The 23,851-nt window shown below is 47.3% G+C and overlaps 1 protein-coding gene across 1 annotated transcript in view; it reads left to right on the forward strand.

The window, feature by feature from the left end:
• Window positions 1-23,851, forward strand: part of LOC143292426 (uncharacterized) — a 91,440-nt gene that overhangs the window by 63,608 nt on the left and 3,981 nt on the right. The window contains exons 3-4 of the mRNA XM_076602695.1: window positions 19,109-19,278; window positions 23,466-23,706. Of these exons, the coding sequence (XP_076458810.1) occupies window positions 19,109-19,278; window positions 23,466-23,706 (411 nt within the window). The remainder of the gene's footprint in view (window positions 1-19,108; window positions 19,279-23,465; window positions 23,707-23,851) is intronic.

Consider the following 23,851-nt stretch of genomic DNA (forward strand, 5'->3'; position numbering starts at 1 on the left):
TGCGCACATGACATTCCACTGCCTCCAGTTTTGCCTTAGTTTGAATTCTCTTCCACACAGTTTTTTTTTCATTGAATGTTATCTGCAGATGAACTTAAAAACCGTTCCTTGCTTTCCAGAATTTATTCATTATTGAAACTTTTTGTGTGTGCTCCTTTGTATTCTGTGTGCAAGACAAGATTTCCTTTTGTTGTTCCTTTGTTATCGATTTTGTTTTCTTTTAAAGGAGAAGTGGGGGGGGGGGGTTGTCATTCCTTTTTATTTTTATTTATTTATTTTTTTATTTGATGTCTTCTTGTTCCTGCTTCAGCTCTTTCTCCTCCTTCACCCTCTCCCTTTCTACCCCACCCCCACCCCCCACGCACCCCCTATTCATCTCCTCCCTTCTCTTAACCCCCTTATCCCCCCCCCCTTCAAAAAAAAAAAAAAAAATCCCCCACCCTTCAGCCATGAGATGCGATAAGCTTGGCTCTGTGCTGCCGACGACTACAACGGTAACTAGAACTGCCTATGGCCAATCGGGGGGGGGGGACTTGTCATGGGCTGAGTCAGTGAGACTGAGAGCCAGTGTGTGTACTGACGAGAGGGGCAGCAGGAGTGAGGAAAGAGCGTGCGGTGCGGTGCGGTGTGATCCTTTTTATTTTCAGTTCGATTTCCCCACCCCCCCCCCCCTATAGATATATAGGAAACTCAGGTGTCTGTTTGTCAGTCTGTCTTCGCCTGTTTATTCCGGTCTTCGTCTCTGTTTCTCTTTGGCTGTGCCTCTCAAGTCGCCCTCCTCCACACCCCCCCCCCCCCTCGACCTCCTCAAATGCTGGCATGCGTACGCACGTGCACGAAAAAACACACTCTAATCATTATCTCCTCTATTTTGCTGTGTTACAACTGTTAAATAAGTCAGATGGTGGTGGTGGGGGGAGGGGGGGGGGCTGTCAATATAAAATACTTAGTTTGTAATTAAATTAATCTGAATTGCCAGAAACAGTATGCTTCTCTCTTCCACCCTCCATCTCCTTTCAGAGCTCTCTCTCTCTCTCTCTCTCTCTCTCTCTCACTCTCATTCATACATACATACATACATACATATGTGTGTGTGTTTGCATTTCTATAACCTTTTGATATCCTGTGAATATTTTGATTTCATTTCTCTTTGCCCTGAGGCATGGATGAAAAACAGCATGTGCATGCTTATTCCACTTTCCTTATTAAAAAAAAAAAAATGTTCGTTTGTTCGTTCATTCATTCACACACATAGACACACAGACACAGACACACACACACACACACACACACACACACACACACACACACAGGCGACCAAGCGCCTGAAAAGACTTGACGTCTTGACAGTCTTGATACCAATCTATACACCCATCCGCGCCCACCACCTTCAAACCCCCTCATCCCTGCCCATTCCCCTCCTCACTCTCCCCCAATCTCACCTCCCCCCCCCGCCGACCCCCCCCCCCCCCCTCCCCTACTCCGGACTTCGAGCCTTTGAACATTCTTTCTACCCCCACCCCCAACCTCCCGTTTTTTTAATATAATTTTTTTTTTTTACCTCCCAGCATGTTCAATAGTGTTTTCTCAGCAGCGATACTGAGCTGGGGATTGATGGAGCCTGCAGGGGAAGGGAAGGGAAGGGAAGGGAGGAGGAGGGTTTGAGGAGTGGAAGGGGAGAGCGGGAGGATAAAAAGCAGCCGAGCGGAGTGAGTAACGATGTGCAAGCGAGCGTGGCTGCCCACGTAATGATGGACAGAGGCAAACCACAGGGCCACCCTCCACCCACCCTCCATCCCAATTTCCCCCCCCCCCTCTCTCTCCAACCCCTCCCCTCCCCTCAACGCCCCATTCCCCCTCCCCCCTCCTTGTCATCTAGTCGATGCTGTCGGCGTTGTTGGATTCTGCTGCTGCATGGAACAGCCACTGTTTTCTCGTTTTCCGCATCACTGCACGTTTTGTTGGTGGGGGAGGGGGGTGGGGTAAGGGGGGGGGGGGGAGGAGGAGGGGGGCTTCAATGTGGAACAGTATTAGGGAGGGGGTGGAGTCGCGTCGGGTGTGTGGGGGGTGGTGTGTGTGGGGGGGAGGGGTGGGGGAGTAGAGAAGAGAGGGAGAGAGGATGGAGAAAGGGCTAGAAAGGGATGATGGTGAGGTGGGGGTGAGAAAGCAAGAGGATGATGATGAAGTGGAGAGACAGAGAGAGAGAGAGAGAGAGGGGGGGGGGAGGGGCGATAGAAGGAGAGAAAGTTGCCCTGTGAGGAAGGGGCTTAAAGACAAATTGATTGGATTATTATATTATTATATTTTATTTTTGTATACGAATGGCGAAGCATGACAGAACCGCTGTTAGCTGCTTTTTTCTTCTTCTTTTTTCTCTCTCCTCTCTTTTTCTTCTTCTTCTTCTTCTTCTTCAGGTGACGACCATTGTTGGGATATCCGTTGATTCGTTTTCAAACTGGAGGAAGCGGCACCGTCTTAGCCATTTACACGCCAGAGTGAACACTTGCCCAGTGGACAGCCAGCTCTCGCTTGGCACCCCCCCGCCCCTCCACCCCGCCCCCTTCCGCCTCTTGCTTGGCAACCCCCACCCCCACCCCGCCCTCTTCCCCCTCTTGCTTGGCATCCCCCCCCCCCCCCGCCCCTACATGTGCATGTGGCTGGCTCTCTGTCTGGCACAAACTAAGGAGCTGAGATTGATAGGTAATTTGTCGAGGATTCTGGAATCTGAAGGTCCTCTTCCCATGTCTTTTCTCTGTGCCCTTTTTCTGCCACTCTGTCTCACCCCTCTCTTGTTCACTCTTTCGGTGGTCTTTTTTCTTCTCACCCACCAGTAATAGGTCGTTTGGGAGGCTGACAGGGTTCTTACACGGTCTGGGAATCCTGGAAAAGTCTCGGAAAATTGGAGTGGTCTCTCTTCCCCAGGGCTTGCGGAAAGTACTGGGGCTACAAGTGTGGGTCTCAGATTTGTTAACCAGCATGAAACTGGGGAGAGTGATTTGTTAGATTCAGCCTGGATTTATTACACTGTTGTCGCACATGTGCGTGAATTGTTACGTTTAGAAATATGATTTTGCTTGTTGTCGTTTGGTTCAGTTGTACAATAACAGTAGTTAAGCAACAACAACAAACCAACAAAAAAAAAAAAGAACAACAACAAAAAACAACAACCAACCAACCAACCAACCAACCAACAGATAAAACAACAACAAACCAACCAGCCAACCAACCAACCAACAACACCAACACCACCATCAACAACAACAACAACAAAAAAACTGCATCGATTTTCGTACACACACACGCGCGTATACGGTATTAGGTCTTCACACTTCCACTGGTTCCAGTGAAAACTAGAAAACTGTTGGGTCAGTCAGGGCAAGGCCTCACTTTAACACTAACAACTATTTATAACCCTTTTTGTGTTAACCTGCCTGTTTTAACACATAACAGCAGTGCTCCAGTTCAGCAGCACAGGATCGGATCTGAGGACTACAAAGTCCTCTGTTTGCTCGTTGGGTCGGGTGTGGAGTGGGGGGTTGGGAGGTAGGAGGAGGGGTGGGGGGGGGGGGGGGAATTGAACAAGGGGCGGGGAACTTGAACTGGACAAATCTACGTAATGGGAGGGAGGGAATTAAGGCTTTCGTGGGCCACCGATCGCATCTGGAGAACCCGTGTCCAATTAGTGCTCCGATGTCAGATGGATGGCGCGGAGAGAGCCCGAGCGAAAGCTCAAAGGAGCCTGTCAGACCTGCGAAGAGACGAATGGAGCGAGCCGATCGGGTTACCGGCCTTGTGTGGCCGGAGTTGTTCTGTGATGCTCCGCCTGCCTCACACTCTCTCCCCTGACCGTCGGTCAGCGTGGAACGGGAGCGGAGTCTGGTGGCTAAAAGGGGGCGTGGTGGACGGCTGATGTAGTTATTAATGGTTATGTAGCTCTTAACAAGTGAAGTCGGGGCGATGTCAGGCGTATGGATGAATGGAGAGCACGGAGGTGTCCGTGTGTGTTATTGATAATCCTGTCAGTGAAAGGGATGACGCAACTGAAGAAAAATGCAAGCAAAGCAAGCAAGCAAACGTACAAGCAGGCGAGCGAGCGAGCGACCAGAACAGAGACACACGCACACGTATGCACGCATGCAAGCAAAAAAAAAAAAAAGAAAAAAGAAAAGAAAAAAGAAGGAGTGTGTGTGAGAGAGAGAACCTGGCAAAATTGAAGGCAACTACTTGAAATATGACGTCTGTGTCTGTGCACTAGCATGCGCGTGCGGAAACACATATCACCATGCTAATTTAGAGACCGAAGTCTGTGTAAACAGTCTTGACACAGACAGGCTTATCTAGAACAAACAGTTGTGTCGGTGAAGTGCGTTTTTTTTATGTTGTTATTGTTTTACTGCGGGATCTATATCATGCTGGGCTGTCAGTACAAGTGCCTGTTGTTCCTGTGGCACCTAGGTCACCGCAACTATATGTTTGTACCTTGTGTTTTCTTTTCGTTATTCCCCTGTCTGCTTGCCTGCGTGTCTGTCTGTCTGTCTGCCTGTCTTCTCAAAACAGTGAATTGAAAGCATCTTCCCCAAAACGCGAAAACATTCTCAGGAGAAAAGGAACCTAATCATCATAAAACTGAGAAGCTTATTCTCCAAAGGTTCAGATAGTTTATTCTCCAAGGCTTCAGAAAGCTTATTCCCAAAATGTTCAGAAGCATATTTTCAAAAAGAGAATGAGGCAGGTGCTCATGATCAAAACGTCTACCAAAAAAGTTCAGAAGAATGTAGAAAGCATTATCATTCTTACTATACAGATCAGCTCGGAAATAGTTTCAAAAAGTTTTTTCACATAATGTTACACTAAAAAATCACAAACACATTCTTGAAACTTCAGGAAGTTAAAACTCCCCCTCTCCCCCCCCCCGCCCAGTTTAGGAAGTATATTACATTCTCAGACATATCGTCAGAAAAAGGCATTTTGTCAAAAGGCTCATGTCGATTCATTACAACATTGCCAGGTCTGCTAGCAACTTGTACTCTTCTGGTTTTCAATGCTCGTTTCCTGTGCCAGACTTCTCTCACTGATTGGAATGATGATAATTAAAAGTGCCGCTCTCGTTGGCACAAACATTCGGAAGTTCTGTTAAACGTCTTTCAGTTCAGTCTAAACAGACTCCAGCCCAGCAGCCAGAGTTGCCCAAGATTGTAACGTACCGAGTCACCCTCCTTTCTCATTCTGTTCTGGGAATGACTGGCAGCAGAGAAGAGCGAGGGGTGGGGGAGGAAGACTGGACAGGAAAGGTGGATAGAACTTGGAGGGGGGTGGGGGGGGGGGAGGTGGGAGAAGGGGGTGGGGATGATATCGTTTCCCTTACACGGGTCTTCATCGTCCCCATGATCCCCCTTCCCCATGATCATGATCATCATCCGGCTGGGAGAGGAGGGGGTGGGAGTGGCAGGGGGCAGGGGATGGGGTGGCGGGGAGGTGTGTGTGTGGAGGGGTGGGGTGGGGGTGGGGGGCTAATGAAGGGCTGGTGACAAGCCCAGGACCGGTGATAGCAGCCCATCACACTTGTAAGCCCCTCGCATTCCGCTGATTGAATGGGCAGATTGAAGGTGGTGGTTGGGGGAGGTGGGGAGCCAACCTCACTCCCCCCCCCCCCACCCCCCGTCTCTCTCCTCTCCTACTTCTCCTCCTTCCGCCACTTTCCTCTCCTATACTACCACCACAACTACTACTACTGCTGCTGCTCCTGCGACCCAGGCCATCAGAACAGATTACCCCATGGGTCTCCCCTCACAAGGGAGTCGTCAGGCAGGGTGTGACTGATTGGGTCTCGTCCGGGGGTGAAGGGGAGGAAAGGGATGGGAGTGGGGGAGGGGGAGGGGGTGGATGTGGCGTGAAACGGTGCCTGTTTGTTGGGAGGAAGTTGTGGAGGGTGGATGAGGTGGGGGTGAAGTGGTGGTGGCATTGGTGACCAGATTGTTTCCCATCGCTATGGGAGAAAGGGGGTGTAAAAGGGTATGATTATGTACAACATTGCTTTACCTTCCCTAACACATTTTTTTTTTTGGTCACAATTTTACCTTTTTTTTCTTTTCACCTTTAGCTATGCTCATTTCTGAACAAAATCGTGTGCGTGCGTGTGCGTGTGCGTGTGTGTGTGTGTGTGAGAGAGAGAAATGGAGGAAGGGAGGCGAAGGGATCCACGGGAGCTTGTCATTTCTTCACAGTAAGACGCTTCTTTATTTCTGTTTGAATTGTTAGACCCCTTCATATTTTAGTATGGGAGATGACCGTGTTTAAGCAGGTTCCATCCTCTTCTTTTCCATATTCGGGGGGAGGGGGCAAGGAGAGTTGTCCGCTTTATTTCTCTCTCTCTCTGTCTCTCTCTCTCTGTGTTTCTTTCTGTGTCAATGTCTCTTCGTATTCTTCTTTCTGGTTTACTTTGTATTTTTCACCTCGTACAGTTTGGGTCTACACACTGTGGGTAGACTGTATAACTGACGTGAAGTGGTGCTGTGGCAGGTGTTGAGGTGTGCGTGGTGTGATTTTGGAGAGAGAGAGAGAGGGACGGGAGGGGGGGGGGGGGGGGGGGTGGGGGTGGCGCCTCGCTTGCTTGCACGGTGCTAGAACACCTGACTCGGTAGAATACTAGCTTGAGAGCCCAGTTGAGGATTCTCACAGGCAGACAGAATTGCTTTTACCCCCCCCCCTCCCCCCTCTCCCCTCCCTCTGTCAGCTAGGCATAGGGTAAGAGTATGGTTAAGGAAAAGTAAACAAAACACCCCCTTGTACCTTGATTTGCTTTGATCGACTTGATTAAGTTGATGGCGAAGGGTGGGACCACCCGCACTATACAACCTGCATTAAATGCCTTGCAGTCAAACCACAACCTGAACTTGTAAAAGGAAGCGCAGGGAAATCGTCTTCTGGTGTATGCCCGTGGCTCGAAGACAGACAGAGGCTGGCAGTCATTGGAGGGAGAGGAGGAGGAGGAGGAGGAGGAATTTTATACCTTGACAGCTGCTTTTGCTGCTGTGTGTCAGAGCGAAGACGGCACTTCTGAGGGGCAGTGAGTGGTTGGGGAGGTGGATGAGAGTGAGGGCTTCCAGGATTTATTGACGCGCGCACACACGCACACACGCGCGCGCGCACACACACACACACACACACGCGCGCGCGCGCGCACGCATAAGAATGGTTTTTGTACGTGCGGTTATTTCTGTTGGTGAAGGGCAGGTCACCATGCACTTCAGCGTGAACTTTTACCTGGAAACAGCTCGTGTGTTGGCAGTGTGTCGGCAGTGTGTCATCGCCATTTCAGCACGAGGAAAAGTCAGCAAGAGAGAGAGAGAGAGAGAGAGAGAGAGAGAGAGAGAGAGAGAGAGACACTTTATTATCTGAGCTAAATGATGCCAAAGGCTTTACTTTGACTATTTGGTGTGTGTATGTTCAGTTGACATACTGTGGGGCAAATTCGTACAAACTGTGAGAAAGACCTGCAAAGAAATGATTATTTGATTATTTTTCTGTCTATTTAGGGGGCAGGGGGGGGAGTAGGAGGAGGAGAGGAGAGAGAGAGAGAGGGGAGGAGGAGGAGGAGAGAGAGAGAGAGAGAGGAGAGGAGAGAGAGAGAGAGAGAGAGAGAGAGAGAGAGAGAGAGAGAACTTTGTCGTGTGAGCGAAATGATGCCAGAAGCTTTACTTATTATTAATATTATACCTGTTACTTGTGACCTACCCACTTTCGGCCACCCTCGTCCCCACGAATTTTTTCTTTTATATGTCCCAACTAGTAAATTGAAAACTGAGAAAGGGCAACGGACGTACACGTATTTAGAAGGGACAACGCGACACGTGATTTCATTGGTTATCGCACAGCCATGTCGGATGGGAAACCGAGCATCAGACAGACACTGTCCCTGACGGGTGACGTCATTTTGTGTTGGTGCTGGCTTGGGGCCGGACAGTAAGTGGTCATGCGACAATGCTCGTTTAGGACTTGGGCGTAATGGAAAATTTACCATGTCACTTTTGAGTTTGTTTGACATGAGACAGGACACCATTGTACGACAAGGCCTGACTGGGAGTGGAGATTATGGGGCAAGTGGGGTGGGTAGGTGGGAGGTGAGGTGAGGGGGCAGAGGAAATATCGTGTGAAGTGGAAGGCGTGGCAGTGCGTAAACACAGACCTGGTCAACGAGAGAGAGAGAGAGAGAGAGGGATCAGAGACAGAAGACAGAGACCCGATAGTAGTCTGTTGAGCTCCGTAAATTAATGTTTGTGACGCCCTTCAGCAGTGTGTGTGTGTGTGTGTGTGTGTGTGTGTGTGTGTGTGTGTGTGTGTGTGTGTGTGTGTGTGTGAGAGAGAGAGAGAGGAGAACAAACGACAGGATCTGCATTTAGTTTTTTTTTTTCCGGTTCCTTGGATCGACTAATGACATGGATGCACGAGTTTGGGTGGGTGGTTGGAGAGAGGATGGAGTGCTGGGGGAGGTGGAGGTGGGATAATTGAGAAGAGAGCTGAGGGAGAGGGTTTGTATTGTGACACCGGTATGACGTAAACGAAGGAAGCCATTAAAAAAACACATGAATACGACGTGACAAATGTTAGACTGAAAACACATGCACATACACGCACGCACGCACGCACGCACTGCACGTGTGAGCAAGGGACGTGTCATGATCGTGTATGACAACTAGCAGGTTCAGCACTTATTTCAGTAGTAATCCCTCTTCCCTCTCACCCCTTTCCTCCCTGTTCCACCAGATCATGCAGTATTTGGGTAGCGCTCATTTGACGTCTTATCTTTGTTTTGGTAGTTCCCTTGGTGAGTTTGATTTTGAACTTCATTCATTTTAAAGTTTTCGCCACGCGGAAATAAAATGTTTGCAGTTTTGGTGATTTTTATTATGTTTTATGCTTCTTCCCACCAACATACATCGACATTTCTTCTTCGGGGAACCTCACTCTCTGTCTTTCTATCTGTCTGTTCCAGTTTGCCGCAAAATACAAGTATGCTACGGCACACACAGTCTCTCTCTCAACAGAGAGAGAGAGAGAGAGAGAGAGAGAGAGTCGGACTACCTTCGTACACATCTGCATGCATCAGCATCAGACCTTTGTTTCACTTTCAGCAATATTAGAAAGAGGGTGGAGGGAGAGAGAGAGAGAGAGAGAGAGAGAGAGAGAGAGCGGTGGACCAGAAGATCCCGCGGAAAAGCATACGCACCCGTTTAATCCACACCAACAGCAGAAACCGTTCCCACCTTTTCTGCTCTCTGTTGTATGTATACAACTAAACGCGAGTACAAAAGAGCAACGTTTAAGCGGGCGTCGTGGTTAACCAGCGGGGTGCCGTCAGGGACAGGTGATGTACCCTGTCATTAGTGGCTCGTTGTACCCCGGGTGGGTGGCAGGGCATGCTGGGTCTGGCAACAGGTGGCGTGTCCCATTCAGGTAAGAAGGAAAGTGCTGTACAAACTGCTACAAGGTGGTCAAACCATTCCAGCCGTCTCTCTCTCTCTCTTTGTGTGTGTGTGTGTGTGTGTGTGTGTGTGTGTGTGTGTGTGTGTGCGCTCGTGCTCCACTCCCCCACTCTTTCTTCAGCAGTTTCAAACTTTTTATGAAATGCACCGATTTCGACAAACTCCGTTATGTTCGTATGACACAAGCACGCCCTCTTGAAAGGGATTGGGTGGGGTGGGGTTGGGGATATCGGTGCCAGCTGCCCACATCTCAAACGACGGAGCTTTCTTCTTCTTCCTCTTCTTCATTAATCAATTCATTTAGCACACACACACACACACACACACACACGCCGAAATGCCCTCAAACCAACGCACATCCCGGCTACATGCCGATATGAACCTTTTCCACACTCCCACGTACGTCCACACAGAGAACTGAGGAAAGGGAAAGTGACGTTAGTGGACCGGGCAGGTCTCGTGCTGTGTGCGTGGCGTTCCTTTATCTCTTGGGGGACGAACGGTGCAACGGGAATGTTAAGAAGTTAATGCTAGGTTGTGGTAGTTCATTGAAGAAAAAAAAGAAAAAAAAAAGTAAAAGAAAAAAAAAGAAGAAAAAGAAAAATCCCAAACAAACCAACAACAACAAAAGTTGGGTGAGGGGGGACAGGGGAATGGGTGGTTATAAACGTAGGTAGTGTGGGCGGGGTGAGGGGTGCGGATGTTGTTGTGGACATGGTAACACGAGTACCCCACTACTATCCACAGGGGTCAAGGGGGCTGTCCAGGCTCTGCCTTGCTTGTTTCTAGAAGGGCATCGAACCCGTCGTGCAGTTATCGCCTCGGAAAGTTTATGGCGACTGTGTGTTCTCACCTCGGTGCTTTTCTCTTTTGCAATGATAAACTCTTACACGCGCACACGCACGCACACGCACGGACGCACGCACGCACAGAGAGAGACGCAGACATAGACAGACAGACAGAGAGACCACACGCGCGCGCGCGCGCGCACACACACACACACACAATGTGACTGGACGTTAAAAAACAAACTGAAGAACACAGACACTCTGTGGAGAGAGAGAGAGAGAGAGAGAGAGAGGTGGGTGTCGTGTTTTTATGGGTGTGTTGGGAGGTATCGTTCCCAGATCCTCCTGTCCATCCAGGCTGAGATCGGCTGAGAGAGAGAGAGAGAGAGACTAGAGGAGAAATTTTATTTTACCAGGGTAATGAGAAAAGCAAAACAAATGCTTTTTTCCACCCAGCCCTGGGGTATAAAAGAAAGGAAAAAAGAGGGATGTGGAGGGTAGGGCTACATCAGAGAGAGAGAGAGAGAGAGAGAGAGAGAGAGAGAGAGAGAGGGAGGGGGGTTGGGGGGGGGGCGTGAACTCAGGAAAAGAAGTACCAACTTGAGATTTCCAAATAAAAGCTGTAGTGTTTGAAAGTCGAGACTGAGCCATCTGCAGACGCACACTTCGTAACATCAGCAGTGGACACGTCGAAGTTCAGGTGGTATTCATGTGATGAGAAATTGGAACTGAAGGCGATCGAAACAACGAGCTAGCTGTGGAAATGCTGATTTGGAAAGGAAACTGAACGTTAGAGGGGTGTTAGAATAGTTCGTGTACATGCCCCCCTTAGATGACGACCCTTTTGAATTTGATCAGCATCAGGATGGAGTCTCAGACCTGGATTAATCAGCTCCAAAACTTGCGTGTAAAAAATTCCCACATTCTGCCTCCCTCCTAAATCATCCCAACTGGGAGTAACGGGCTTTAATGGCTCTAACTTCAGAATGCTCCCTATTTGAATCGATCTTGTAATTTCTATGACTTTCAGCTTTTTCAACTCCGAGACTGTATCTCAGTGTCAACAGAGTTCTGTGTCAACAAAGCCAGTGGTCCCGTCCAAAGAGCTATTGACGCCTGGTGGCTGTCACGCAGAAATTGCGAAATTATCCCCTACTCCTATGCCAAGAGGCGAATAGAGGTCTTCAAGTGGTGTTCTATGCACCCTTTTCAGACAGCAACACCTTGTATTTGGAGTAAAAATTAGCGAGACTATACTGCGAGTTACTGGTAAGAGGGGGGAAGGGGGGGTCTGTTTATTCTTCCCGCAATTTTCTACCTGTTTGCACGATAAATAAATTAGTAGTGATTGTGGTTAGCGGTCTGTCGATTCCAGCCGCAGTTCCGTTTGCACTCTGTAAATAGTATTTCAGGGTTTTGCAACGCTGTCTTTGGTACGGACTGTGACGGCTGTCGCTACACGCTTATTGACCGTTCAGGTGGATTGTTGTCGCGAATGCGTAGACAGAACACACTCCATGTTTCCCAAAGGTGGTCCGACGTTAAGTGTACCTTTTCACTGGCCCGTGTGAGGGATGGGGGTGGGGAGGCGGTGTGGTGGGAAGGGAGGGGGGGGGAGTAATCAGTATTCATAACATGGACACAGTGAACAGCTTGAAGTGATGGGGTGTTTTGATGCTGGAGTTCAAGGACCTTTGTGTGTGTGTGTGTGTGTGTGTGTGTGTGTGTGTGTGTGCGCGCGCGCGCGTGCGTGCGTGCACGCATGTAATAATAATAATAATAATGATAGTATTTATATAGCGCTGAATCTTGTGCAGAGACAAATCTAAGCGCTTTCACACCAGTCATTCACACGCATGCATAACTCTAAAAACTGAAGAAACTGAAGACCAGGAAGAGGCAGGGGAGGGAGGCTATCTTATGAAGAGGTGGGTTTTAAGGCCAGACTTGAAAGAGCTGAGTGCAGAGACCTGACGAAGCGAAAGAGGAAATTCATTCCAAATACAAGGTCCAGAGACAGAAAGAACGGCGTCCAACAGTGGAGTGAGACGAAACCGCTTAAAAGTCATACAAAAATACAAAAACAACAACAAAACAACCCAACAACAAATCAGTTCTCGGTACTTCGTTTGTGTCCAAACTGCACTAACTGAAGTACTCTGCGCTTCAGTTAAGTCTTCAGTTTTTGTGCATGGTAAAAAAACAACAAACAAACACAAACAAACAAATATTACAAACAACTAACGAGCTTCACATGCTGCATGTAAGAATACTAAGAAGAGGAGAGATATGAAAGAAAATGAACGGACTTTTTTTCCCCCCACCACCACCATTCCTGCTTCTTCTTTGCCTGGTGTACGGTTTTCAGGGAGCGCATTATACTAAGTCCACATGATTTGTGCCTGCTTTGGGGAAAAATCTCGGCGTCCTTCGCTGTGTATGTGTGCGTGTACGTTCAGGCAATCAGTGAGCGCACATGATTGCTTTTCTCACAGACTTCGTTGTTGTTGTGGACATAAGTAGCAATGTAGTTATATATTTGAAGACGTTGTTCTTGTTATAGACATTATTAGAAGTGTAATTATGTTCTGAAGGGGTTTTTACATTAAAATTTTTTTTTAATTATTATTATTATATATATACATTAGTAGCAATGCAGTTATATTCTGAAGGTGTTGTTTCTTGTTCTTGTTATAGACATAAGTAGCAGTGTAATTATGTTCTGTGGGTGTTTTTCCTTGTTCTTGTTATAGACATTAGTAGCAATGCAGTTACATTCTGAAGGCGCTGTTTCTTGTTCTTGTTATAGACATTGGTGGCAGTGTGTTTATATTCCGTGGGCGTTGTTCCCCATCTTTTTTTCGCGAGCTGGCCTTATTTGCAAGGCGCATTTTTAATCCAAGGTTGTTTCCCCCCTAAACCCATCAGTGTGCAAGCACACACACACACACACACACACACACACACACACACACACACACACACACACACACACACACACACACACACACATGTACTGAGAGAGAGGATGGCGGGGGGGAGGGGGGGGGGAAGAAGCGTAGGTGGAAAGAAGAAGAAAGGATGAAAGAAGAAACAAGAAGAAGAAAAAAAAAATAAAACGACAAAAAACAAACAAACCGGAGAAGCCACATGCCGTGGCATGTCAAGGGGGTTGGAGAGGTCGGATGGGATGAGGTGTGGGATGGGGGGTGGGGTGTGGGTGTAGGGGAGGGGGGGGGGGCAGGAAGCAATTAGAGGCTGAAGAGAGAGACAACACCAAGAACTTATACATGCTTTGCGCGTGCAGGCCTGTCAGCCCAAAAGAGGTGGAGAGATTTTATCTCTCCCCCTCCCTCCCTCCCTCTCTCTTTCTGTGTTCTGTCACTTCTCTATATTTTTTTCCCCCTGTTTTCCCCCTCCCTCTCTCCCTCTCTCTCTCTCTCTCTTTCTGTGTTCTGTCACTTACTTCTCTATATTTTTTCCATGTTTTCCTCTTCTCCCCCCCCACACCTCCCCCCTCCCTCCCTCCCTCTCTCTCTCTCTCTCTCTCTCTCTCTCTCTCATATTTTCTTGGTTTAAACTGACTGAGTGGTTGTGAAAACAAAGATAGTTTTTGCTATTTTGAAGCAAAAATATGTGAATTTATGTTGTCAAAAGACCTTTCTTGGCAGTGACAATAAATAATTCCAGTGTCCAATCTCTCTGTCTCTCATTTCTTCTTCTGTTTTTGTCTCCCCCCCCCACTCTTATTCTCATCTTTTGTTCTTGTCCATTCCACATTTGTTTGTCTGACCGTCTCTCAAGAGTAGTAGTTTTGGCAGCAGTTTTTGTTGCACCATTTACCAAATAGTTAAGAACAGACGGACATTAAACTACGTGCAAATTTATCGAAATCTCACCAGCACAGATCGTCGTCGTTGCAAACGTCACAGTGATCGTGATGCTCTTCATCTCATCCGCCCGTGTAAAAAGATGCACGTGAAAGCGAAGTTCAGTATTTTGATGTTACGTTGTCCTGCCCTTGAACGGTCTTCCCACCAGTAATGTTAAAGAACAGAACAGAATCCTTTAAAAAACAACAACAACAAAAAAACAACAACTGAACATTGCTTGCGGCGTTCTGCTAATGGAGGCTTGTCAGACAGTCTGTGCCGTTTGACTTTCGTTTTTACGGTGTTTAGTTGGTAGGTCTATGCATTTTAGAAAACAGTTTCGCTCTGGTATCCGTGGTTCGTTTTTTTTTTTTTTTTTTTCTTGTTCTTTCATTGTTGTTGGTGGTGATTCTGTCTCTCCCCCACCTCTTGTGAATGATAGAACTTTGTAACTGCTGATTGTAGTTTCACACCACATCTTCATTAGGGGCTAAAGCCTTTCTACGAATTGCCCCCCGTCCCCCAACGCCCCTCACCCCCCCCTCCTCTCTCTCTCTTTCTCTCCAACACATCGCCTTTAATGAATTACCTCCCTCTCCCCCACGTAGAACCCTCCCCCCCCCCTCTCTCTCTCTCTCTTTCTCTCTCACCATTCTCGCCATTCCAGTTTTATGTTTTGGTGCAATGTCCTTTTTATAGTGTCTTTTCCCTTGCCAGCAGTGGTGGTTATTGTGGTGGCGATACTTAGTGACTGCAGTGAGGTGGGGGGGGGGGGGGGGGGGGGGGGCTGTACGTTTGGTAGTCTTTCTTCTCCTTTACTTTACAGTTCCCATATTTCACTTGTTATAAATATTAAAAAAAAAAAAATCCATATCTTTTCTTATCATTTTTCTTTCTATTCGGTTCTTTCTTTGTTTCATCATGTCCTTCCTCACGTCTAGGTGCTTATATCCAGTTAAGTCCTCTTTACGAGGAGCATGCTTTGCTATGAATCACCTACAGCCAGTTTAGAGCACGGTTATATAAGCTTTGCTTGTTGTGGATTAACTTGTCTGTTATACAGCTGCCATTGGGTTTCTGTGAATAAAGTTTGTTTCAAACATTAAAAAAAAAAAAAAAAAAAAAAAAAAAAAAAATCACCTCTGCCATTCCACCCTTTCCCACCCCTCTTCTTGCTAACCTTCACCCGTCTCCCAGAGTTCACCCTCTCCCCTCTCCCTCTTCCAAACCTCCCATCGCCCATCCTCCGGTCCTTAAGTCCTCCCCCCCCCCCCCCCCCCACCTCCGCCCCCACCACAGGCCCGCTAGTTCTTCTGGTGGAGTTGTCGTCAGGAAGTAACTGAGGCTTCTGTAGCCTGCAGGTATCTCCCCTTATCTCTCTCTCTGTCGCCGTGTGTGTGTGTGTGTGTGTGTGTGTGTGTGTGTGTGTGTGTGTGTGTGTGTGTTTCTTTTCTATGTCTCTCCCTGTCTCTCTGAATTCGGATGACCCCCCTCTCTGTGTGTCTGTCTCTGTCTCTATATCTGTCTCTCTCTGTCTCTCTGTTTCTGTCTCTGAATTCGGATAATTGTGTACCCACCCCCCCCTCTCTCCCTCACTCCCACTCACTCTCTGTCTGCCTCTGTCTGTTTCTGTCTCTGAATTCGGATACCCCCCCCCCCTCTCTCTCCCCTCACTCACTGTCTTTGTCTGTCTATCTCTGTTTCTGTCTGATTTCGGATAATCTCTCTCTCTCTCTCTCTCTCTCTCTCTCTGTCTCTCTCTCTCCCTCTCTCTCATGCGTGTGCCTGCATGAACGTGAGCGGGCATGCGCGTCGTGCGAGACGGTGTGATCACTGAGATTCCCTTGACTGACTTTTAACTTACTCCCCCGGCAGTCATCTATAAAACATCACCCCAAGTTTATTGGTCTGTTCGAAGCAGACTTGTCCAGCGAAGAACGACCCCTTCCAGAAAGGATCGTATAGATTTCCACCCGACAATAGATTTCCACCCGATACCCCCCCCCCCCCCGCCCCCACCCCGCGGTGTCTTCATGCCTTCCGTGTGCCGATACTTCTTCAGTGCACACCACCCCTCCCCACCCCTCTCAGTGGCGTCCTTGTCCATCGGGCACCTCCCCCTCCTTCCCTCCACCCTCATCTCTGCCTGTCACCATCACCACTGACCATTCCCTCTTCCCCAGATCCCCACACAGAAAACAACAACAAACAACAACAACAACAAAAAACACTAACGAAAAAAAAAAAGGTGTAAACTATGACCCCATTGTCACCAAAGTGAGGAAAAGAGGGGCAGGCAGAACAGACAGACAGACAGACAGACAGACAGACAGACACACGCGCACGCACACTCACACACACACACACACATACACACACACACACGCACGCACGCACACGCAGGAGAATTCATGACCCGACCCCATCCTCTCCCGTTAGCAGCAAGTAATTAATTAATCCCCTCCACCTTAGTCTTAAAAAAAAAACCCCCAAAAAACCCAACCCCCCCCAAAAAAAACAAAAACAAAAAACAACAAAAATTTTTTTTCTTCTTCTTTTCAACCTTGATGTAGTCACGGCCAAAGTATTCTCCCTTCCCTCTCCCCAGTTACCTCAGCTGGACGCCAGTGATTGTATGCCTGGAGGGAGATGATTGAACAGAGAATGTTGAGTGAAGGGGGTGGTGAGGGAAGGGGGTGAGGGGGAGGTGGGGCAGAGCCGGAGGGGAGGAATGGGGGGTGGGGGTTGGGGGGGGGGGGGGGGAGTTGACGATGGTGGGGTCGTTCAGATGGACACGGACATGAAGCCACAATTGGGACCTGGCGGGGGCGAAGCAGATTGCTTCAGGGGTGTGGTGGTGGTGGTGGTGGTGGTGGGGGGGGGGGGGGTCAGGAGGGTGTGAGGTGGTTGTTTTGGGGTGGGGTACCGTGCGGATTGGGAAGGGTGAGGGTAGGGGTAGGGCCAGGGCCAGGGCCAGCAAGCCAGTCTGGGGCTTTAGCTATAGGGGCTCTTCGGCGTGATCTGTATCTTGTTCCATTCCTTCTTCTGACCTCTTTGTGAAAACCCGAGGGGAAAAAAGACTGAGAGAGAGAGAGAGAGAGAGAGAGAGAGAGAGAGAGAGAGAGAACTATAATGATGGTTCTGGATGGGCAGGGGGGGCGTAGGGGGAGGATGAGAGAAGGGGATGGGGAGGGATGGGGTGGGGTGGGTGGTTGCTGGAGGAAAGGAGACACGAGAGGGAAAGATGGAAGCTGTGGGAGTCTTGTGTGTCTCTGTCTCCGTGTATATCTCTCTCTCCCTCTCTCTGTCTTTAAAAGTCTTTGTCCCTGTCTCCCTCTGCCCCAGTCTCCTTCTCTTTCCCCCCCCCCCCCCCCTCTCACCCCCTCTCTTTCTCTCCTCACTCCCTCTCCCCTATCTCCCCCTCCTCAGCACCCCCACGCCTCCCCCCCCCCCCCCACACACCCCTTCTTTCTCTGTCTGCCCCCAGCCTCTCTGGGCATGCACATACCCACAAGCCCACACAATGGCACATGCACGTTTTTAACAAAGTTAATAAACTGATTTTTTTTCTCTCTCTCTCTTCTTCTTCTTAAAACTGCATTTTTCTGGTTTGAAGGCTGCTAACCAAGTCATGACTAAAATCGATCAGTTCTCAGCCTTTACCCTTCCTGAATCTTCCCCTGCTCCCCACCCACACCCCTTGTAACCAACATACATATGCATGCATGCGCACACAACACACACACATACACATACACAGACAGATACACAGACAGACAGACAGACAGACACACACACACACACACACACACACACACACACACACACACACACACACACACACACACACACGTCCCATTCCTCACTCAAACTCGTGCTCCCCCCCATCCATTTTAAATGAGTGTTGGAATGGAAGGAACAGGGCAGGGGATTAGGGTGGGGTGTTTTATGCTGTGTGGGGTGAATGAGGAAAGCATCGCTCCTCAATGCTCTCTCTCTCTCTCTCCCCCTCCCTCCCTCCCTCCCTCCACCCCCCCCCCCCTCTCTCTCTCTCTGTGAGAGTGGTGATCTGCTCATTTTTCACCCCCCTGTCAGGCCCCGGTGCACCCAGCAATCCACATGGTGCAGGAAGATTTGGGGCCCCTGCCCGCCCCCGCCTGAAATGAATGGGTGGTGTTTTTTTGTGCCTGCAGAAGAGGATGAATGATCTTTATTTTCTGTTTTATCAATGAGGAGGTAATTTACGGGTCTTGTTGTTGTCATTGCCCTTTTCTTTGCTTTAAAAAAAAAAAAAAAAATCATTTAAAATTCTTTGTTTTCCTTTTCTTCATCTTCTTCTTCTGCTGCTTCTTATTCATCTTCTCCTTCTTCTTGTTGTCTCCTTTAATCTTCTTCTTCTTCATGTTATTCATGAGGTTTGTGTGGAGAGCGTGAGGAGGAGCTCATTAAGAACGTGCAGTATAAAAGCAGCTGATTAGCTCTTGAGTTGACATGTTTCTGGACAGTTGATTCAGAGAATGGCCCAAAACGAAGACCTGCAGATATGCTGGGTCAGATGAATTGGAATTCTAAAGGGATGGGCGCAATAGCCGAGTGGTTAAAGCGTTGGACTGTCAATCTGAGGGTCCCGGGTTCGAATCACGGTGATGGCGCCTGGTGGGTAAAGGGTGGAGATTTTTATGATCTCCCAGGTCAACATATGTGCAGACCTGGTAGTGCCTGAACCCCCTTCGTGTGTATACGCAAGCAGAAGATCAAATACGCACGTTAAAGATCCTGTAATCCATGTCAGCGTTCGGTGGGTTATGGAAACAAGAACATACCCAGCATGCACACCCCCGAAAACGGAGTATGGCTGCCTACATGGCGGGGTAAAAACGGTCATACACGTAAAAGCCCACTCGTGTGCATACGAGTGAACGCAGAAGAAGAAGAATTTATCACTTGTGTGTGTGTGCGTGTGCAGGGACAGGGTACTGCGTGGTGACCCCGGAGACCTTCCACCTGCCCTCCACAGCGGACCCCTCCCTCGCCTGCACTGCGTCCTGGCTGCCTTACCACCCCATGTACATCCCCGTCTTCCCCCAGCAGCAGCAGCCACCTTTCAGGGCTCCCACTCGCTCCATCTCTTGCCAGGTACGGGGGTGGTCAAAGGGGTGCTTGAAGAGTTTTAATTTTGGGGGAGGGGGAAGGGTGGGGGGGAAATCTGGGGGCAAAAAAAAGTAAATTGTGTCGCTGAAGATTTTTTTTCTTTTAGAATTGAAATACAGAATTTTGCTGAAAGTGGTTGTTGAAGAATTTTAATTATTTATTTATTTAAAAAAAAATAAAATTTTTATATATATATATATATATATATATATATGGGAGGGATAAAAGTGATAATGGGACATTGAAGATTTTTTTTCTTTCAAAATTGAAAGTATGGAATTTTGGTGAAAGGGGCGGTTGAAGAATTTAATGTATAAAAAGGGAGATGGGTCATAGAATATTTTTTCCGTAAGATTAAAAGTATGGAATTTTGGTGAAAGAGGTGGTTGAAGATTTTTAATGTTAAAAAAAAAAGGGGGGGGGGGGGTGGGGTGGGGAGTGAAATGGCTCATTGAAGATTTTTTGTTAGAAAAATAAAAGTATAGAATTAGTTTTATTGTATTTAAAGAAAAATCTTTTTAATTAAGTGATGGACTGATTGCTTAATTATTACGATGAGGTACAGCAAAGACCATTTATTTTGTTCATATACATGATAGAGTGCAGTTAGATTACAGAATGTTTCTTCTTGGTGATCATTTGATTAACTCTCTCCATACGAACGGCGAAAGAGACGACGTTAACTGCGTTTCACCCCAATTACCACCATCAGAATATTGCAAGCGGAAGGCTCTTATACTGAAGAGGTGAATGTTGACAAAGAATACCACAATTCTGACGACGGAAGCTAAAGGTTGGGTCATTGAGACACCCACTGGACATCCGAGGGGTCTGTGTAGAGGAGAAGAGAGGACTGGCCGTACTGCGTGAGTTAACAACTGATTGGCTGAATTGCTGAACTCAGTGAGTGCTCCATATTGTGCAGGATAGAGTGTGTAGAAATGATATGATTTGAAAGTACTGGTTAATTAAATTCAAGAAAGAGAGTGGATATGTTACATTTTTTGCGAGGTAAAAGGTTTTGGAAATACTATTTATCTGACCAAATTGAATTTTATGTTTAATCGCAGTGTGGAGTGATGGCCTAGAGGTAACGTGTCCGCCTAGGAAGCGAGAAAATCTGAGCGCACTGGTTTGAATCATGGCTCAGCCGCCGATATTTTCTCCCCCTCCACTAGACCTTGAGTGGTGGTCTGGACGCTAGTCATTCGGATGAGACGATAAACCGAGGTCCTGTGTGCATACTTAGCGCACATGAAAGAACCCACGGCAACAAGAGGGTTGTTCCTGGCAAAAATTCTGTTGAAAAATCCACTTCGATAGGGAAAACAAATGAAACTGCACGCAGGAAAAAATACAAAAAAATGGGTGGCGCTGTATTATAGCGACGCGCTCTCCCTGGGAAGAGCAGCCCGAATTTCACACAGAGAAATCTGCTGTGATAAAAAGAAAAACAAATACAAAATAGTTATAGTGAAGAGAACCCACCCAGTGTCTTTCATCCCAGGGGCATGATTTGCAAAGAAATACAATTTTAGATAAGCACATGAACTGACTTGGGATCAAAGACCAGAATGATGTGATTGACACATCTAATGTCTCATCCCAGGGGCATGATTTGCAAAGAAATACAGTTTTAGATAAGCACATGAACTGACTTGGGATCAAAGACCAGATGATGTGATTGACACATCTAATGTCTCATACCAGGGGCATGATTTGCAAAGAAATACAATTTTAGATAAGCACATGAACTGACTTGGGATCAAAGACCAGAATGATGTGATTGACACATCTAATGTCTCATCCCAGGGGCATGATTTGCAAAGAAATACAGTTTTAGATAACCACATGAACTGACTTGGGATCAAAGACCAGAATGATGTGATTGACACATCTAATGTCTCATCCCAGGGGCATGATTTGCAAAGAAATACAATTTTAGATAAGCACATGAACTGACTTGGGATCAAAGACCAGAATGATGTGATTGACACATCTAATGTCTCATACCAGGGGCATGATTTGCAAAGAAATACAATTTTAGATAAGCACATGAACTGACTTGGGATCAAAGACCAGAATGATGTGATTGACACATCTAATGTCTCATCCCAGGGGCATGATTTGCAAAGAAATACAGTTTTAGATAACCACATGAACTGACTTGGGATCAAAGACCAGAATGATGTGATTGACACATCTAATGTCTCATCCCAGGGGCATGATTTGCAAAGAAATACAGTTTTAGATAAGCACATGAACTGACTTGGGATCAAAGACCAGAATGATGTGATTGACACATCTAATGTCTCATCCCAGGGGCATGATTTGCAAAGAAATACAATTTTAGATAAGCACATGAACTGACTTGGGATCAAAGACCAGAATGATGTGATTTACACATCTAATGTCTCATATGATTTTGAGAAAAATCCATATGTATGCAGTGAGGAAAGCATAGAAATGTATCTGTAATAGCTTGTGCGTAATGTTTCATGCATTTTTAAACAGGAGTATAGCGTATTAACTCACTCAATACAGCCAGTCCTCTCTTCTCCTGTACACAGACCCTTTGGATGTCCAGTGGGTGTCTGAATAACCCAACCTTTAGCTTCCGTCGTCAGAATTGTGGTATTCTTTGTCAACATTCACCTCTTCAGTATAAGAGCCTTCCGCTTGCAATATTTTGATGATGGTAATTGGGGTGAAATGCTGTTTACGTCGTCTCTTTCGCCATTCGTATGGAGAGAGTTAAGACACTAGTTGCCTGAGTGGCAAGATTGAAAAAAAAAGAAAGAGAAAAAGAAAAGAAAAATGCCAGATACCTGCATGTAAAATACCTCTTGCAGAAAAAAAGAGTGGATGGTGCATCATGTTATACAACCTAATAAATTTGATAGTATTTGTTTCACAACCTAACCAGAAAATTTACATCAGAATTGCTTTTGATAGCGCTTGCATTACACAACCTTTTAACAGTTGATATCTATTTGGTATTTTCGTTTTATGTTTAGTAAATTTGACATCAGATTTTGTCTACATTTCAGTATGTTCCCCCCAGCACCCCCACCCCATCCCCCTACCCCAGCTTTTAACTCCTTCGGGTCTCTCATACCTTGTATGATAGAACAGCAGAGGAGGCTTTCGTGATGTCCCTCCGTGGGCGCTGATGGACTTCTTGAAAGAAGTGAACATTTTTAATCAAATTTGAAGGTTTTAAACTATGGAAGTTTTTTAAACTTTGAGTGGAAAGTTTGAAGTGGTGACTCGTTTTAATTGTTTGTTTTTTACTCTTGTAGTAGTTATTATCGTGGCGATAGCCTTGAGATGGCCTAAGTGGTCGGCGAGGCTCTAAGCACCATAATTTCATTTCATTTCAGCAGAGGAGGCAACTGCTGTCCCAGCTATGTGGGACAGAATTTGATTGTCTTGCCAACGTTACACCCACACTTCTTGGCCAAGAGGGTTTTTAGGACAGTCAGTGTTGGGATGGTACCCAGAGGCCTTCTTCTTCTTCTGCGTTCGTGGGCTGCAATTCTCACGCTCACTCATATGTACACGAGTGGGCTTTTACGTGTATGACCATTTTTACCCTGCCATGTAGGCAGCCATACTCCACTTTTGGGGGAGTGCATGCTGGGTATGTTCTTGCTTCTAGATCCACCGAATGCTGACATGGATTACAGGATCTTTAACGTGCATATTTGATTTTCTGCTTGCGTATACACACGAAGGGTGTTCAGGCACTAGCAGGTCTGCACATATTTTGACCAGGGAGATCGGAAAAATCTCCACCCTTTACCCACCGGGCACCGTCACTGAGATTGGAACCCAGGACCCTGAGATTGAGAGTCCAACACTTTAACCACTTGGCTATTGCGCCCGTCGTTCACAAAGGCCAGCTAGCCCCCAAGGCTGCAGCACTAAGAGCCAGTGCAATCTTGCCTCCTAAGTTTGAGAGTCATAGTTCCTTCACAAAAGAGACAGCTGTAAATCACTTCCCATTGGCAACAGTGGAGAAACCATTGATCATACAGCCCTCACTTTGCTGTTGACCCAGCTGTAAGCTTGGGTCAGTCTGTGATATAAGCTGAGCGTTGGCACGACAGACCTGCCTCTTACCACGCACAACTGTGTAATGATGTTACGTGTAGTGCTTACCTTTCCAGGTGACTCACATCGAAGAGAAGCAGAGCTCAGAGGGCAGCCACAGGGCAGAGAAGAAGAGGACCCGTCCTCGCAGTCACAGTGTGCGGGCTTGCCGCGGCAAAGACAAGGCAGCACAGGCAGAGAAGGAAAACGCCGACTTCAAGCGGTCAACCTCGGCACGCTACAAGACCGAAAAAGCCAAGGCCATGACCAAAGACTTGAACCTGAAGAGCAGCAACCTTAATCAGGACAAGGAGAAAGGTGTGGGAATGCTGCTGATGCTCTCTCTCTCTCTCTCTCTCTGTGTGAACATGGTGATACATGTGTTGTTTTCTCAGGGTGTGTGAAGAAGTATGTGTAGTCTTGATTTCTTTTGTATGAGAGGTAGTTCAGAACATGGAGAGTG

This window comes from Babylonia areolata, chromosome 18 (genome assembly GCF_041734735.1).
Source record: "Babylonia areolata isolate BAREFJ2019XMU chromosome 18, ASM4173473v1, whole genome shotgun sequence".
NCBI lineage: Eukaryota > Metazoa > Mollusca > Gastropoda > Neogastropoda > Buccinidae > Babylonia > Babylonia areolata.